The 15,382-nt window shown below is 38.1% G+C and overlaps 1 protein-coding gene and 1 long non-coding RNA gene across 2 annotated transcripts in view; both read right to left on the reverse strand.

Moving 5' to 3' along the window:
- The window catches only part of LOC134210394 (uncharacterized), a 62,913-nt gene extending 55,947 nt beyond the window's left edge, over positions 1 to 6,966 (reverse strand). The window contains exons 1-6 of the mRNA XM_062686444.1: positions 6,478 to 6,966; positions 5,094 to 6,410; positions 4,868 to 5,035; positions 4,231 to 4,773; positions 3,254 to 4,171; positions 2,829 to 2,975 (exon numbers count right to left, since the gene is read on the reverse strand). Of these exons, the coding sequence (XP_062542428.1) occupies positions 2,829 to 2,975; positions 3,254 to 4,171; positions 4,231 to 4,773; positions 4,868 to 5,035; positions 5,094 to 6,410; positions 6,478 to 6,828 (3,444 nt within the window). The 5' untranslated portion in view covers positions 6,829 to 6,966. The remainder of the gene's footprint in view (positions 1 to 2,828; positions 2,976 to 3,253; positions 4,172 to 4,230; positions 4,774 to 4,867; positions 5,036 to 5,093; positions 6,411 to 6,477) is intronic.
- Positions 6,967 to 8,138: 1,172 nt separating this feature from the next.
- LOC134218098 (uncharacterized) lies at positions 8,139 to 15,361 on the reverse strand. Its single transcript, XR_009981251.1, has 2 exons — positions 15,306 to 15,361; positions 8,139 to 8,555 (listed from the first exon to the last, which is right to left on the reverse strand). It is a non-coding gene; the product is annotated as an uncharacterized LOC134218098 (long non-coding RNA).
- Between the last annotated feature and the right edge of the window lie 21 nt (positions 15,362 to 15,382).

Below are 15,382 nucleotides of genomic sequence, written 5' to 3' on the forward strand. Positions count from 1 at the left end.
CACTATGGGTCTCCGGGCCTTCTATAAAAAGTTTGTTTTTGGAGCGATCATATAGCCTTTCCCGTATCGTATACTTAGTCGGCAGGTACTTTCGTCTGTTCGTCATAGCACGTCATAGTCTCGAAAACCAATAAAATAGACGCTTTTTTGTAAAACTCATACGTACCAAATCATAGGCTCAGGAGAAACGTTCTGCTATAGTGGAGTTCTAGCAAATATACGTTGCTTTCGTTGGTTTTAGCCCCTACGACGATGGACGAAAATACCTGCCGTGTCCCTACATATAATTATTGTGGTTATATTTTTCACACGAAGCCTAACCAAGAATAAAACAATTGATAACATTTAAAATACATTTTTGATTACAACATTTATTTTTTTTTTTTAATTTCAGAAAAATATTGTTGAAAGCGAAACTTTCCTTTTTGATTTAAAAATATTTTTTTACAAACAAAAAAATATATTGTAAATTCAACAATTTTTATTTTGAGTGCTGTTTTGGAACATTGTAGAAACAACAATATTTTTCGTCCAATCAAATCTGATTCATTGTTGAATACAACAAATAAAATTATTAGCCGGGGAACAATAATTATTTTTGTTGTTTTTATACATAATATCATTGAGTTTAAAAAACATTTCTCTGCGTGTAAGAGGTGAAAAATGACAAGTGCGAATTGAGTTGTGAAAAGTGAAGAAATAAATAGTGAGAAGTAAGAAGAGTAAATTGAGAAATAAGTAGTAAGAAGTGAAAAGCGAGCAGTGAAAATTGAGAAGGTTAAACGAGAAGTGAGAAATAGGTCACCTCTCTCTCACTCACTCGCTCTAACTCATTTTCACTCTTTCACTCTCACTCACTTACTCAATCTCACACACACACTTATTCTCACTCAAACATTCAATCTCACTCACTCTTCCACTCCACTCACTCACTAACTCTCACTGTAATTCTCACTCACTTTCAGATACTTTCGTATTCTCACTCACTCAATCTCACATACACACGCACAAATTCTCACTATTTTTCACTCAATCACTCGTTCACTCACTCACTCATTCTTACTCATTCACTCCCACTCACTCATTCTAACTCATTAATTCTCACCCTCACTTTAACTTACTCGCTCATTTCCTCTTTCTCCCTTTCTCCCTTCATACGGGAGCTTGGCAGAAGGAAGGTTGTGTGATATGTGCCATCACAAATATTGCCCTCCGCTCGCTTTCAAATCGACTTCTATAAAAACATTCTTCATGCCTGCCGTATCCTAACGGAACTATCAATTCTGTACTTTCGCCTCTAATTCTATCGTGAACATGTACGTCTGAGTTTGGAAGATGATATATTAGCATTTTCATATCATTGTAAATCGTTTAACTTCACGTAGAAGTAATACAGTCCAATCATTAATTAATGAAAAAAATGTTACTTAGGTCCTTTTGAAAAGTTAAGCGAGAGATTTCAGTAGAAGAGTTTACATTAACAAATAAATAAATTTTATTAATTTCAACTAAATAAATCATAATTGTTGATATATTTGCAAAAGGAGAGATTCTTGTATTTAAGCTATATAAATAACATTTTTTCACGAATTATTTATCAAACATGGATTATTTAAAACACTGACACGCTTGGCACTTTGGGTTCCTTTCCTGATTTAGTATTACTTATCTGTGGTATTACCACGTATCACTGTAATAACCAAAAGCCTTCAAATAAGTTCGAATTGGTATCATTTATTTATATACGCTTAATAGAAATTATTTGTGTTTGGGAAAATAGAGAAATGCATTCAGTGTCGGAAAATTTTCACTTGCCCCACCCATGGTAAAAAACAGGCAAAGCAATACAATATTTTTTTCAAAATTTTTGATTTTCATATCAATATTTTTGTGACTGGAATTCAAAACTACAAAGAAAACCAACTTATCAATGCACTAATTGAATGTGTTATAGAAACCAACATAAAAAAATATTTGTATTTATTGACCCGCAAAACAACTTGTGCAAAAGATATTCTTGAAAGTTTAATAATCTCGCATGTTGAAATGGTTCATTATTTCATGTTTCACTTATTCAACGCATCGATTTGAATGGCCTTGTATGATTGTGAAGTGAAATTGAATAATTCTGTGCTTCATCAGTGAAATACTTTCACTTACCCCATTTACCCACTTGCCCCACTGTACCTTATAATGAAATCCGAACCAAAAAGCAAAATGTGGTAGAAATGTGTTTGTTACTCACCTCACCATACAATATGTATGTTTATCCATAATGTTATTTGCTGCCCGGAGTCTTATCCGGATTACAGTGTCCGTCAGCTTGCTACCCTACTCACTTTGGAAGCAATCGTTCAGGGCGATGAATCCGGATTCGATGTCTGAAGAATGTACTTTCTCTGAAGTTGTTGGTACGAGAAGGGGTTCTTTGCGTATATTAATGCGATTTGTGCTGGTGGAATCATTAGGTATCAATAGTTCGAGCAACGGGTACTCTTATGGGAAGATCAGTCAGCACACTTCTGGTGTATTTATAATGGATGTTTGTGCCATTGAAAATAACAGTTTGGATCAAGCGGGTCTTGGTGTTAATGTTACATGATTTATAAAATACGCTGACTGAGCTTGTTTACCACTAACTTACTTCCTTTCTGAGCAGCATTGCGGGTCATACAACTTAATGTCCAGATTCGCTTGAAATTTGTTTACTGTAAATCCATTTCTCGATTGTACCGACTCCAACCGGCTTTCCACTTCGCCGGGTTGGTGCTGGATCATGACACTGTCCACTGAATCTAGACGAGATGCATTTAGGCAGCTTTGAGCACCTTTGCTGATATGAGATCTTGTTGGAGATCACCCTTCAGATGGACGTTTCCAGCAGTGATAGCGCGGATCATGCCGACATCGCCGATATCTAAGCGCATCATGTCGAGAAGGTTGATCGTGCGTCGAAATTGGGAGAAGTACTCGAACTGAAAATTCGTCAATCAGGGAGTCAGCTCTTGTCTTGTCTGCAGCAACGGTAATTTCGGTGTGGATTCTAGAAAATCTATTCTCATTGCTTTGGCTGTCATCAGGGATTGGGACCATTTTGAAACTACGATCCATTTTTTTAGATAACATATGGTGTCTTCTAAAGGATTGTCATCAACAAGTGTTTGAAACGTATTTTCCACATAATTGATGTGATTCTTCTTGGGATACTACATTTCAGAGATTAGTCCATATAGAATAGATTTCAATTAGAAACTGTCGATTCACACTCTATCGGTTGCATCATAAATGGGAAAACATTGTCAACTCCCAGTGGTGAGGGAGGTTTAAATTCGCTACCTTCTGCTTTCTTAGGATTTTTGTCCGACTTCTTATTCTGCTCCCTTTTAGGAGGATCCATGCCGTGAAATTTTTTCCAATGATGTTTCAGACCGGCCATCTGCTTAAACTTCTGATCCTCACACATATCACATTTGAACTTGCACTCGTCCCCGTGGATATCGGCATGCTGCGCCAGAAGATTCTTCTTGGTGAACTCCATCCCACAAATGTTGCAAGTGTGAACCGTAACAGTTTTCCCGATCAAAGGATGGTTGGGGTGTTCCTTAGCGTGGTGTATGGTCAGCTCGACCTTTTTGTAGTAGATCTGGTCACAAACAATACACTTGAGCTGCCGGTCCACCGAATGGATCGACATGTGCTTCATCAGCGGGGCCTTCTGGTTGAACGTCCGATTGCAAACTTCACAACGGTAGCGCCTTTCGCCGGTGTGCAGGCGTTTGTGGATACGTAATCCATCCTTAGTACGGAACTGTTTGGGGCAGAGCACGCACGAATAAATCGTATTGTTATGCATCGCTTTGTGACTGCGTAGAGTACTGGGATGCCGGTAGGCTGCCGGACATACGTCACACTTGAAGGGTTTGTCTTCGACGTGCTGTTGACTGTGACGTTTGAGATCTGCGGAATATTTGAATTGCCTACCGCACAAGGAACAAATGAATCGCTCCCCTCGGTGCTGTATTCGCTTGTGAGTCTCGAGGAGTCCCTTGAAGAAAAACGCTTTCGGACATTCGTCACACTTGAATCGATGATATTCTACGTGCTGGCCGCGGTGAGCAGCCAGGGCCGAGAAATTCGCATAGGATTTGCCACATAGTTCGCACATTATTGGCTGGAAGAAATTTGAAATGATTTAAAGATTAATAGACGCCAAACTACCTAAACACTTACCGCAGGTTTGGCTACCGGCTTTGGATGAGCTGTTTTTCTGTGCTCCCTTAGTGCAGTTCGTCCATTGCAGACCTCTCCGCAAACCTTGCACTCTTGATCCTCGTGCCTCGACATGTGTTTCTTCAAACTTTTCTCGTACTTGTAGCTCTTATCGCAAAGCTGACAGCCGTAGATTTTCTTTCTGATGTGGACATTCTTAATGTGCTGCTTGACGATCGATGCCGTCGGGAACATCTTGGAACACAACTCACATCTGGTGCCCTGCTTCGTATGTTTGAACATGTGGTACTCGAGGATGTAACGAGTTCGAAAACTGGCCGGGCAGTGTGTGCATTGGTACGGCGTTTCTCCGGTGTGCAATCGAATGTGAATGGCAAGCGCTCCCTTTTCCAAGAAACGCCTTTGACAATACTTGCACTCAAATTCTTTAATTCCGAGGTGAATTCTTTCGTGACGTTTTAAAATATTTTCACTTTTGAAAACTCTTCCACAGGTAGTGCATGCCAAATTTGTGCCAGTTGATGTTCTGGGCCGTCCAACTTTCTACAATATAAAGAAATAAGATGAAAATTTAATCAGCATTCAATTCATAATCTCATTTGTATGTCTAGATAATGAGATCGATTGCATTACTAACTCTTTTAATGTTTTGGATAACTATTTCCGGCTTCAGGCGTGTTCGTTTCTTTTTACGAATCGCTGCTTTTCGTCCCCTACTATCTTTGTCGTTACTTTCCTCATCTGATTTGAATGCTTCATCTTCGCCATCTGAGAGTAGTTTTTTCTTGCGCTTAGAACGTAGTAACTGAAATGACATTCATTTATCGAAATATTTCCATTGAATAAATCAACAAAGTCCTCACCGCCAGCGGGATATCGTCTTCATCGCTGTCAGACGATTCTTCTTCCTTTTTGACATCCAACACATTGAATTCGCTTTCTTCGAGATTATTTTGATGAGTTTCCTCGTCATCTGCTTCCTCTTCTTTTACAAAGATTTCTTCCGGTAAAGCAAAGGCTTCCATATCTACGTCTACATCAACTTTGATTTCCACCACTTCACCGGTGGGCTTTTCCTCAATGGATTTCTTCGTTTCCGGAGCATCACCTTGGTCGGAATTTGAATCATCGTTGTGCGGAACGTCGTCCTCTGCGTAGGTAAAATCGCAATCTGATTGGTCTTGAGTTTCTGTAGTTTCCTCCTTGGGTTCGTTGATTTCAGAAGCCTTAGATTCTACTCCAACTGATGAAGATTCCACAATCGTGTTGGTAGTCAGTGAAACCATTTCTGTCGGTTTTATTGCATTGTTTTCTGCCGGCTTTATTGCATTTGTCTGGTCCAGCTCAACTAATTGGAGATTCTCTTTCACTTTGGGGGGTAATGGCTGCACCGCAGTTACAATCTGAACAATGGGTAGCGGAACTTTAACTTTCTTCGGTGGTTTCGGTTTCTTAGCTCGCGGTGGAAAGTTCCACACCAGTTGTTCCAATCCCAACACTTTCCAGTGATTTCTCCGGTGATGATTGCTAAGAAATTCCGCCTTGTTGAAGCTGTAACAGCATAGCTCACACTGATAAGCCCTTCCTCGTAATTTACCGTGGGCTTGCAATTCTTCTTCAGTCTTGAACAGCCGATTACACAAGGAACACCTCGGACCGTCGTCATGCACGTGCATGTGAGTCTTCAATGCGTACATCGTATCGAACACCTTACCGCAAATCGTGCAAATTCGCCTATCGTGACCGTCGATGTGGCGATTCAATTCCCTTCGATTCTTGTAGCTCTTTCCGCAATACTGACAAACGTGTGGTCTCATCCCCGTGTGCACCTGTTCCAAGTGCTGCTTCATGGCGTATACCGTAGGAAACTTTGCAGGGCACTCGGGACAGTCGCTTCCCTGCTGCGTATGCTTGAACGTATGATTAATCAACGATAACTTTATCGCGAAGGCTTCCGGACAATAGGGACACTTGAAGGGGCGTTCTCCAGTGTGCTTTCTTCGGTGCACCATAAGGGCTCCCTTCTGGACAAATCGCATTTGACAGAACTCGCACTCAAACTCCTTAATTCCAAAGTGCATTTTCTCGTGCGGTTCCAACTGATGACGAAACTTGAAAATCTTCCCACAAACCTGGCAGGCAACATTGGTTTTAGATTCATCCTTGGGTCTACCCCTTTTCTGAAAGCCAGAATTTCGGCGGTAACATTTAATAAGTCAAGTCGGTACTGATCCAAACTATACTAACCTTCTTTTCCTGTGGAGGCGTTTTTTCCGGTCTTGTTCGGGGGCGACCTCTTTTTCGGACGCTCGGAGCTTTCTGCTTTTCATCCCCTTCGTCATCACTGTCCTTGGCCGGAACGTATTCTTTATCGTCATCAGAGTTATCAAACGTTTCGACCGGATCCAAATCACAGTCTTCTAGCGACAAAACTGCCGGACGCTGTTTTCGAGGTCGTCCTCGTCTTTTGCCTTCGTGGATTTGGTCTTCCTGAGGCTGAACATTTTCTTCGCTGTGGTTAATACTGTTTGATGCTCCTTCCACTGCAGGACACTCGGTACTTTCTTCTACATTCGATGCATCGTGAGAGGACATCATTTTGCACTAATTTCACTATTCTAATAAGACTTTTAACTTAAATTTCATCATTTTTATGGAAAATTTTTGTGATTTTTATTTACTGCTATCAAAAATTGAAGTTTTTTGGCTGCGTTCGTCTAGAGCAGAAGGCAGTGCTGCCGATATTTTTCTGCTCAAATTTTAGCATTTCAAGCTTAGATTTTCAAATAGACGTTTTTGGATTTGTAAACTATGACTATTAGGCTATCCATGAGGACATTCAGCGATGGGACTGACAATCGAAATCAAAACAAAGTGTGTATGCAGTTGAACGGAACTCACTTCTGGTGTAAACCGCGCTTAACAATTTCCTTTGAATTGTTCTGTCAGTCCGGTCAGAATCTGTCAAATAATCAAGGTAAACAAAAATCGTCAGCTGTTCGCAACTGTCTTATGGATTGCCTTATAGTAAAATAATTTGAAGAAAACTCATAGCCCATTCAGATTAAATCAAACTAAGATTTTGCTTGGAACAAAATCAACCTAATTTCTTCGTTGAAGTTAGTTCTGTCTACCATATATTTTTCTCCGTGTAGTAATTTGATTAAAAAAAAAATTTATAGCCTATTCAAATTAAAGCCGCAAACACAATGTCAGCGGAGCGGCAACGGAAACGGCTAATTTGACAGAAAATGTATGGGCTAACTGTCAAATTTGCCATTTCCGTTGCCGTTCATGCCCATTTGTTGACAAAAAAGAACGAGCAGGACGAGAACAACTTCGAGTTGCTCATTGGACAGCACTAGTGTCATTCTATCCATTCTATCGATTGAAATGGCATATTGTTTGCTGTACAAAAATGTAAATAAAAGGTTTACAAACAAACTAAAAATACAGTATCCCCCCGCTTATCCGGACCTAACGACGACTCGTTAGTCCGGATCTCGCTAACTCGGAATTTTCCGGATTAAAAATTATAAACACCCATTTTAACACATTATGCTGTCAGTTTTCAAATTTATGCTGTGATTTTGTTTTGATCCATTTGTATGGATTTGACAGTCGGTTCAACGAGAGCAACATCGATAGTCCGGCCATAGATTTGTCGGGTCAGTGGGGGTATACTGTATGTTGGAGATAAAAAATGCATGCTTTTTTATGTTAAATAAAAACCTCATATTTTTGTTCGCTAAACAACCTAATTTCCATCCATTTCTCATTTTCTACACGTTAAAGAATATAATAAATGGCGTAATCTGAAAAATAGGATAGAGATTAAATATAATAATTTAAACACAGAAATTTAAATATGGAAGTTCGGATATTTATGTTCCATATTTTAAAAATCATTTGATATTTGGATAGTTTTTTTTTGTCTGGTAAATTCACGAGAATATTTTAACACACAATTGCTCAATTTATACAATATCACACCTCATGATTATGTTATAAGCTCCCCACCAAACTATCCCTCCTCCGTGCCACCGTTGCTCTCGTCGACACGGCTTTTGTTCTTCAGCAGAAAATTGGCCAAATACTGCACCGGATCCTGAGGCCGTTCCTTGGCCAGCGCCTTCAGCCCCTGAAGCAGAATGGGATTTACGGTCTGGTCCAAGTATTGCCGCGTCGGAAGAGATTGCAGATCCCGTCCAGAAGGTTTTCGCCCGTTGTCGTTGGTGGATTTGTTCTCCTTCTCCATCATTTGTGAGCCGCGTGTTCCTTGCAGATGTATAGTTTATCAGGGCGGAAACCAGTAGTGGGGCTTGCTGTCAAAAAAACAGAATTAAGCCAAATTAATCTTGATTTTAGGTTGGAATGGACATTCGTTTTTGTTTTGATCAAACTTCACTATCAAATAGAATAAAATTCACATCAGATAAATAATCAAAGTTAATTGTATCCAGTTTTTTGCGAGCGGTAATGGCCGCCAGCTTTGCCTGCGGGTCAGTCTCTGATTTGACGTTTCTGGAGGCCAACTGCACCCACCGCTCCGAGCATTCTGACCAATGTAGCATATAAGAAGGTGCTGATTAAGTGAATTCGAGCCTTCTTATATACCACATTGATCAATATGCTCGAACGGTGGGTGCAGTTGACCTCCAGAAATGTCAAATCAGAGACAAACCCGCAGGCAAGCTGGCGGCCATTATCGCTCGCGGAAAACTGGATATTCTGCGGGTATCAATCAACCGATAAAAAAACAAGAATTACAATTACAATGTGAAAGATTTAATTCGGCTAGCCAACGGCTAGCCCAAATAGAAATGAACCATTCATCGAATCGGTAATATTATTCAGTTTCTATTCATGGAATGATGATTCTTCACGTAATAGTGGTTTATGATTTAATGATGCAGATGAAAAATGTCAAACTATTCTTAATTAAATTTCGATCACACACCAAAAATAATCGTTTGGAGAATCATTAAATGCATTATAAAATGATTGTAACTTCAATCACAGAGAACAGACTTGGAGGCTCGAACAAAATTTCTTGCAAAACATGTGTAAACAAACGCACCGAACCGCAACGCCAACGACGTCGACATTGCAACTCACAATCTCATTTTGACAACGGGATGGCGCTGCTATACTCTTGCATGCATAACGACACTAGCGCACAGTGGCATTTTTTTTTATGACGCTAGCGCTGATTATGCACGGGATAACGTCGATATTCCAAAGTTATTTCAAAATGAACAGTAAAAAGTTATCACAACATAGCGAGTGCAGCTTCAACGTCTGTTCTCTGTGCTTCAATGATACAGCATTTTTTTTTGTTTGCAAAAAAGGTCATTTTTGAATGGTAACGATACTTAACGAGCCGTTCAGTGTCTCATCCAAATTCCAAAAATTATAGAGGCTGTCGTCAAAATTATTCATGGTACAATTAGGTTGAGCCGAACTCCAATTTTTCAGAATGTTTCGAGCCCTGGAACTATTTTTAATTTGCATTTTAAATTTGTATGGGACTAAAAATTTGTTCTTACCCCATAAAACATTTGACAGATGGGAAATTTGCAGGTACACCGACGAAACCAACTGTTTTTATCGCCGACGAAATCGGGTGTTGACTTTGGTGTCGACGAAACAAACTGTTTTTATCACCGACGAAATCGGGTGTCGTAAAAATCAACCTTCATGAATACCAACTAAATCTGGTACCGACCAAATCATTTGTATTGACAACCTTTTTAGTCGGGTGGCTCATAGATATTATCTAGATCGACATATCAATCGACAGATTAAGTAGCGTTTATACGCCTGATTAAAGCGGGATAATGGATGATAGATTACATTCAATTGTTTACTTATGCAGCTGTTGTGTTTATTGAGCGAAAAATGTATATTAAAATTAATTTAAGTGTGAATATCTATATTATGTAAGTTGACAAATATGGTGCAGTTCAATGGCAAGTACAGGGATAGACAAAAAGGTTGAGATAGGGGAAGTTTTGTCGAAATTCAAATCAGCAAATAACTTTGCTTAGAATAAATTGATTTTGATAAAACCGGAAACTCTTCTAGCACCATGGGTTTTCCGAAGGCATGCTAAAAAGGCTCTATTATTCCGGCTATCATTTTATGTTACGTTTAGTATCATTGTGTTTTCTGCTTCCTTCAAAACTAATCTTGACGACCAATGCTGGTTGAAGATTGAAAACCCGTCAGATATACGCAGAGATATGACCATCTCCATGAAAACGATCTGTATGTGCACAGATATACAGTAGACGTTCGATAACTGCAAGTCATTTAACTGCAATGTTTTTTAACTGCAATTCGATAGTTGCAACAGTTTTGCAGTTATCGGACCGCTAAACTTCAAACTGATGTCAGACTTGATGACAGCTGCATTGGGATGCACATTTAGATGCACTTTTATTGCATCTGACGTCGATTGACAACCGTTTGACGTCTAGAATGCGTTGCAGTTATCGAACGGCATTCGTTAACTGCAAAGTAAACATTTTGCAGTTATCGAACGGCTACTGTACATGTATGGATCCTTATCTCACAACAATTTTCAGGCGAGAAATTCTTTTTCTTATTAATAATTAGCCGGAACTATGGGCTCATATGTTATGGCCAAAATACATTCTTTTATATTTTTTATTATATAAATCAGTGTAAAATTTAGCATGATGAACCAATTCTTGACTACAACTTTCTATACAATAACACGTAAAAAAGTCCATTTTTGGTACACTATACTCTTTTACCTTCAACATTTGCTCGCAGCAAGTTGCATTCGACGAGGATTCCTATTCCATTGTTTCCTATGGTAAATTTGCCGGATCAGACTGAATCTAAAGCTAAGTTTCTGCCAGATTATGGAGGCTAAATCAAACAGTTTTCAAAGGCATCCGATTGTCAGCCAGGAATCTATCAGTTAAGAATTGACTGATAATGCCCAGTTTTCTATCTACTTTCTGTTTAGTTTAGGTTCAATTTTTTCCTACAAAAATATTGAAATTTCATGCGTATTTGTGTTTGAACAATTGTTAAATCACATTTTTGCCTTTCTCGTACAAAAAAGTTGTACCGAAAGGTTATATGATTGCTTCAAAAAAGAACTTTTGATAGAAGGCCCGGAAACCCATAGTGTTTATACCGATCAACTCAGCTCGACGAACTGAGGTGATGTCTGTATGTGTGTATGTATGTATGTGTATGTGTGTATGTGTACAAATTTTGTAGACACACTTTTTGGAACTTAGCATTATCCGATTTATTAGCAACAAGTTACATTCGATGGGGAATGCGGTCCTATTGTTTGCTATTGAAAATTGGCTCGATCGGACATTGCATTTCGGAATTATTGAAAAATTATTGTTTTTTCCAAAGGGCCCTCCCATGGAAAAAAAAATTCAAAACCGAAAATTTTTTTTTTTCCTGAAGTGGTGCCAATGCATTTTAACTAATGCAAAAACATGCAAAATGATCGAAAAAATGTGATTTATTCTCCTAAAGAGCTTTTTTGACCTTTCTAATGTGATTTTTTCAATATATTTTATAATGCACGGGAAAAGCATCATCACTGCTAGGTGAATTAATCTGGGTTTTATTATTTGCGTTCATTTTCTGCCGGTTAATCCCAACGAGTGACAACTGTCGACACCAGGAAGACGACTTTCAGCCTGGTCCTTGCATGTCGCACCTATCAACACATCAACGCCGGAACCTAAGGCTTTTTGAGAGAATTATCCATCGTTCACACCGCAAAATTCGGACAACTGCGGTGGGCTGAGCGCGTAGCCAGAATCTCGGACAGTAACCCGGTTAAAATGGTTCTCGACAACGATCCGACGGGCACAAGAACGGAGATGACTCTTATATACCGCACAGGCCTCTTCGGCCTTAGTCTGAATAAATAAATAATAATGGTATGAGGCAAGCTCTGCAGCACAACTTAACCACCCGTTTGTTTGTCAACTAAATCAACTTATTAAATAAAAATAAATCACCATATTACGTCGGGTTATGTTTGCTTTCCGATTTAAAGATCCGATTTATAACTTATTTTAGAAGATCAAAAACAACCGATTTCATCGGGAATCGTCTACTATTCATTAGAATACAATTACTAATCGAGCTTTTTACTTTTACTTTTATCAGCCGATTTCGTCGGCTATATTTTATTTTTTGATCAAATCAGTTGATTAATCAACCGATTTCGTCAGCTATATATTAGTATTCAATTGAATCAGATGATTAATAATATGATTCTTTGGGTTTTCATCGGTCGACTTCGTCGGTTCAATTGCTTTTTTACACTAGACTACGTTAGCCGATTAATCTGCCAACTAAGTAGCTTCAAATCTGTTGATTTGGGGTCTGTCTCAATTGGATAATTAAACTGAAATTAAACTTAAAAGTGACATTTCAATAATTATCAAATAACCCTGCTCGCAGAGCAAGATTACTTTTGACAGATATCGAATAATTTTCCATCGATGTCCTATTGGAATTGCTGGGTAGCACCAGCCATTCTTATAACGGGGTGATTTTTTAATTTTCGAACTGTCACTTTTAAGTTTAATTCTCCAAATGAGACAGAGCCTTGGTTGGCCGATTTGATGTACAGTAGCCGTTCGATAACTGCAAAATATTTACTTTTCAGTTAACGAATGCCGTTCGATAACAGCAATGCATTCGGCAATGCAAACGGTTGTCAATCGACGTCAGATGCAATAAAAGTGCATCTAAATGTGCAGCGCAATGCAGCTGTTATTGAGTTTGACATCAGTTTGAAGTTTAGCGGTCCGATAACTGCAAAACTGTTGCAACTATCGAATTGCAGTTAAAAAGCATTGCAGTTAAATGACTTGCAGTTATCGAACGTCTACTGTATTGTTTAATCGCTAAACGCCCCTGTAAAGCTCCCATAAGTGTCTGTGCAACAAACAACCGATTCGTCGGATACGTATGCAACAAACAACCGATTCGGCCGATCCAACCGACGAAACCCGACTAAGTCGGAGAAAAGTCGGTGAGATGTTTTATAGGCGAATTTGAGTAAAAGCTCATCGATCATTTTAACATCTGGTAGTCGCCACAAGAACCACGAAAAAAGTGTCGTTGGTCAAAAAAGTGCATTGGCAGCATACGGAGGGAGTACGATTTTCGCGTTTTCTTGGTTAATCCAACCATTTATAAAAGCTGAAATAGTCGAAAATTGGAAGAAATTTTTGTTTTCTTTGGGATGAGCTTCCATCCGGTGCGTGCTTGCATATGATTTTTACGATTAAATAGCACATCTCTTGCAGTGCCTTCACCGCATTATCTTGGTTATGAATTCGCGGATTTTTAATTCGCGGCTTATTTGGGTGGGATTTATCTTCATCAGCTGCTTCAAGAATGTAAGCCATTGCCAGTGGAAAACGTGTGACAATCAGAGCGTTAATGAATAACGCTTCCAATGAATGATTAAATTTGTTATGATTAAATAATTCAACTCTATGATTAAAGATTATGATTAATGATTTAATCATTTTTGGCAATGATTAACGATTATGATTAACGATTGAATTATTTTTTGGCAATGATTAACGATTACGATTAATGAATAAACCGTTTGGAGTATGATTAACGATTACCGATCGTGATTAAATGCTGACACAATATGTGTATGATTAATGATTAAAGATCGGTATGATTAATGATTATGAATAATCAAATTGAAAAGTTTGCATATTGACCAATTATCAAGGAACATTTTTACCAAATTGGGTTATTGAAAGGTATGAAAATTAAATGATTATGATTAAAGATTAATGAATAGAAGCGATGTATGCAATGATTAAAATTGATGATTAATGAATAAACTCAAAACAATTATGAATATGATTAGTGATTAATGATTAAATGTAAAGTTCTATGATTAACGATTAGTGATTAATGATTGAATCAAATTTTTTGTATGATTATGATTAATGAATAATGATTAAATAGTCCATTATTCATTAATCATGATTAAATCTATGATTAATCACTAATGCTCTGGTGACAATATACCAAAAAGTGAAGTAAATTTTATGGAGAAAATTTGATTTTGAATGTAAATAATCGCTTCTGACAACTTTTCTCCCAAACTCTCGCAGCGTACTCTACCACTGGATACTTCTCGAATTCGCCTATGGGGTATGCTGCATGGGCCAACTGTCATTCAATGAATGTTAGTGTCATTCTATCGATTGAAATGGCTTATTGTTTGCTGTACAAAAATGTAAATAAAAGGTTTACAAGCAAAATAAAAATATATTCTTCTCATATTTTTCTCTGCTAAACAACCCAATTGGTGTATAATTTACTACTATATATTAATTTATATTTTGTTAATAACACGATTGTTTCAAATGCTACAACCGTAGTTATTGATTCTGGTGCAAGATAAATACAATCATCCTTTATCACACCACACCATTAAATTATCGACAAACAGCGCAATTCGGTGTACAATAAATAAATAAAAACAAGACAAAATTTTCAAAACGACTTATATGCTTTTGTAAACAAAGATTCAATCGACGATTTGGCGAATCTGATAGCTCTCCCACGCAAACCAACACCATCAATAGGTAGCGGAATCCTTCACCTACCTATTGATGGTGTTGGTTTGCGTGGGAGAGCTATCAGATTCGCCAAATCGTCGTTTGAATCTTTGTTTACAAAGCAGATAAGTCGTTTTGAAAATTTTGTCTTGAAAAGAAAACAACGACGAAGATAAATCGATCAATACAGTTACGCCCCTATGAAACTAAGCGCGAGTTATTTTTAACCGTGTATATTCTGAATAAACTGGCAGCACTAGTGCCCGTCAGCGTTTGCCGTGTCTTAACTGCTGATAGGGCAACTTTAATGTAAATCTCATTCAATTTCCCTAAAAGCAATTCTCTTTCGTAATGCTAAAACTATAACTTCATTTACACTTAAAATCAAACTAAAATGTTAATAATAACTACTGAAATGATAATTAAACTAAAAGACACGATATTCACTTCGATTAAACTTACCGAATATTGATCTCCGATTTGTTTGGTGGACTTCCACAACTGGCTGCGTGCTTTATTTACAAAATCTGCTCAGGGAT

Source organism: Armigeres subalbatus, chromosome 2, assembly GCF_024139115.2.
Source record: "Armigeres subalbatus isolate Guangzhou_Male chromosome 2, GZ_Asu_2, whole genome shotgun sequence".
NCBI lineage: Eukaryota > Metazoa > Arthropoda > Insecta > Diptera > Culicidae > Armigeres > Armigeres subalbatus.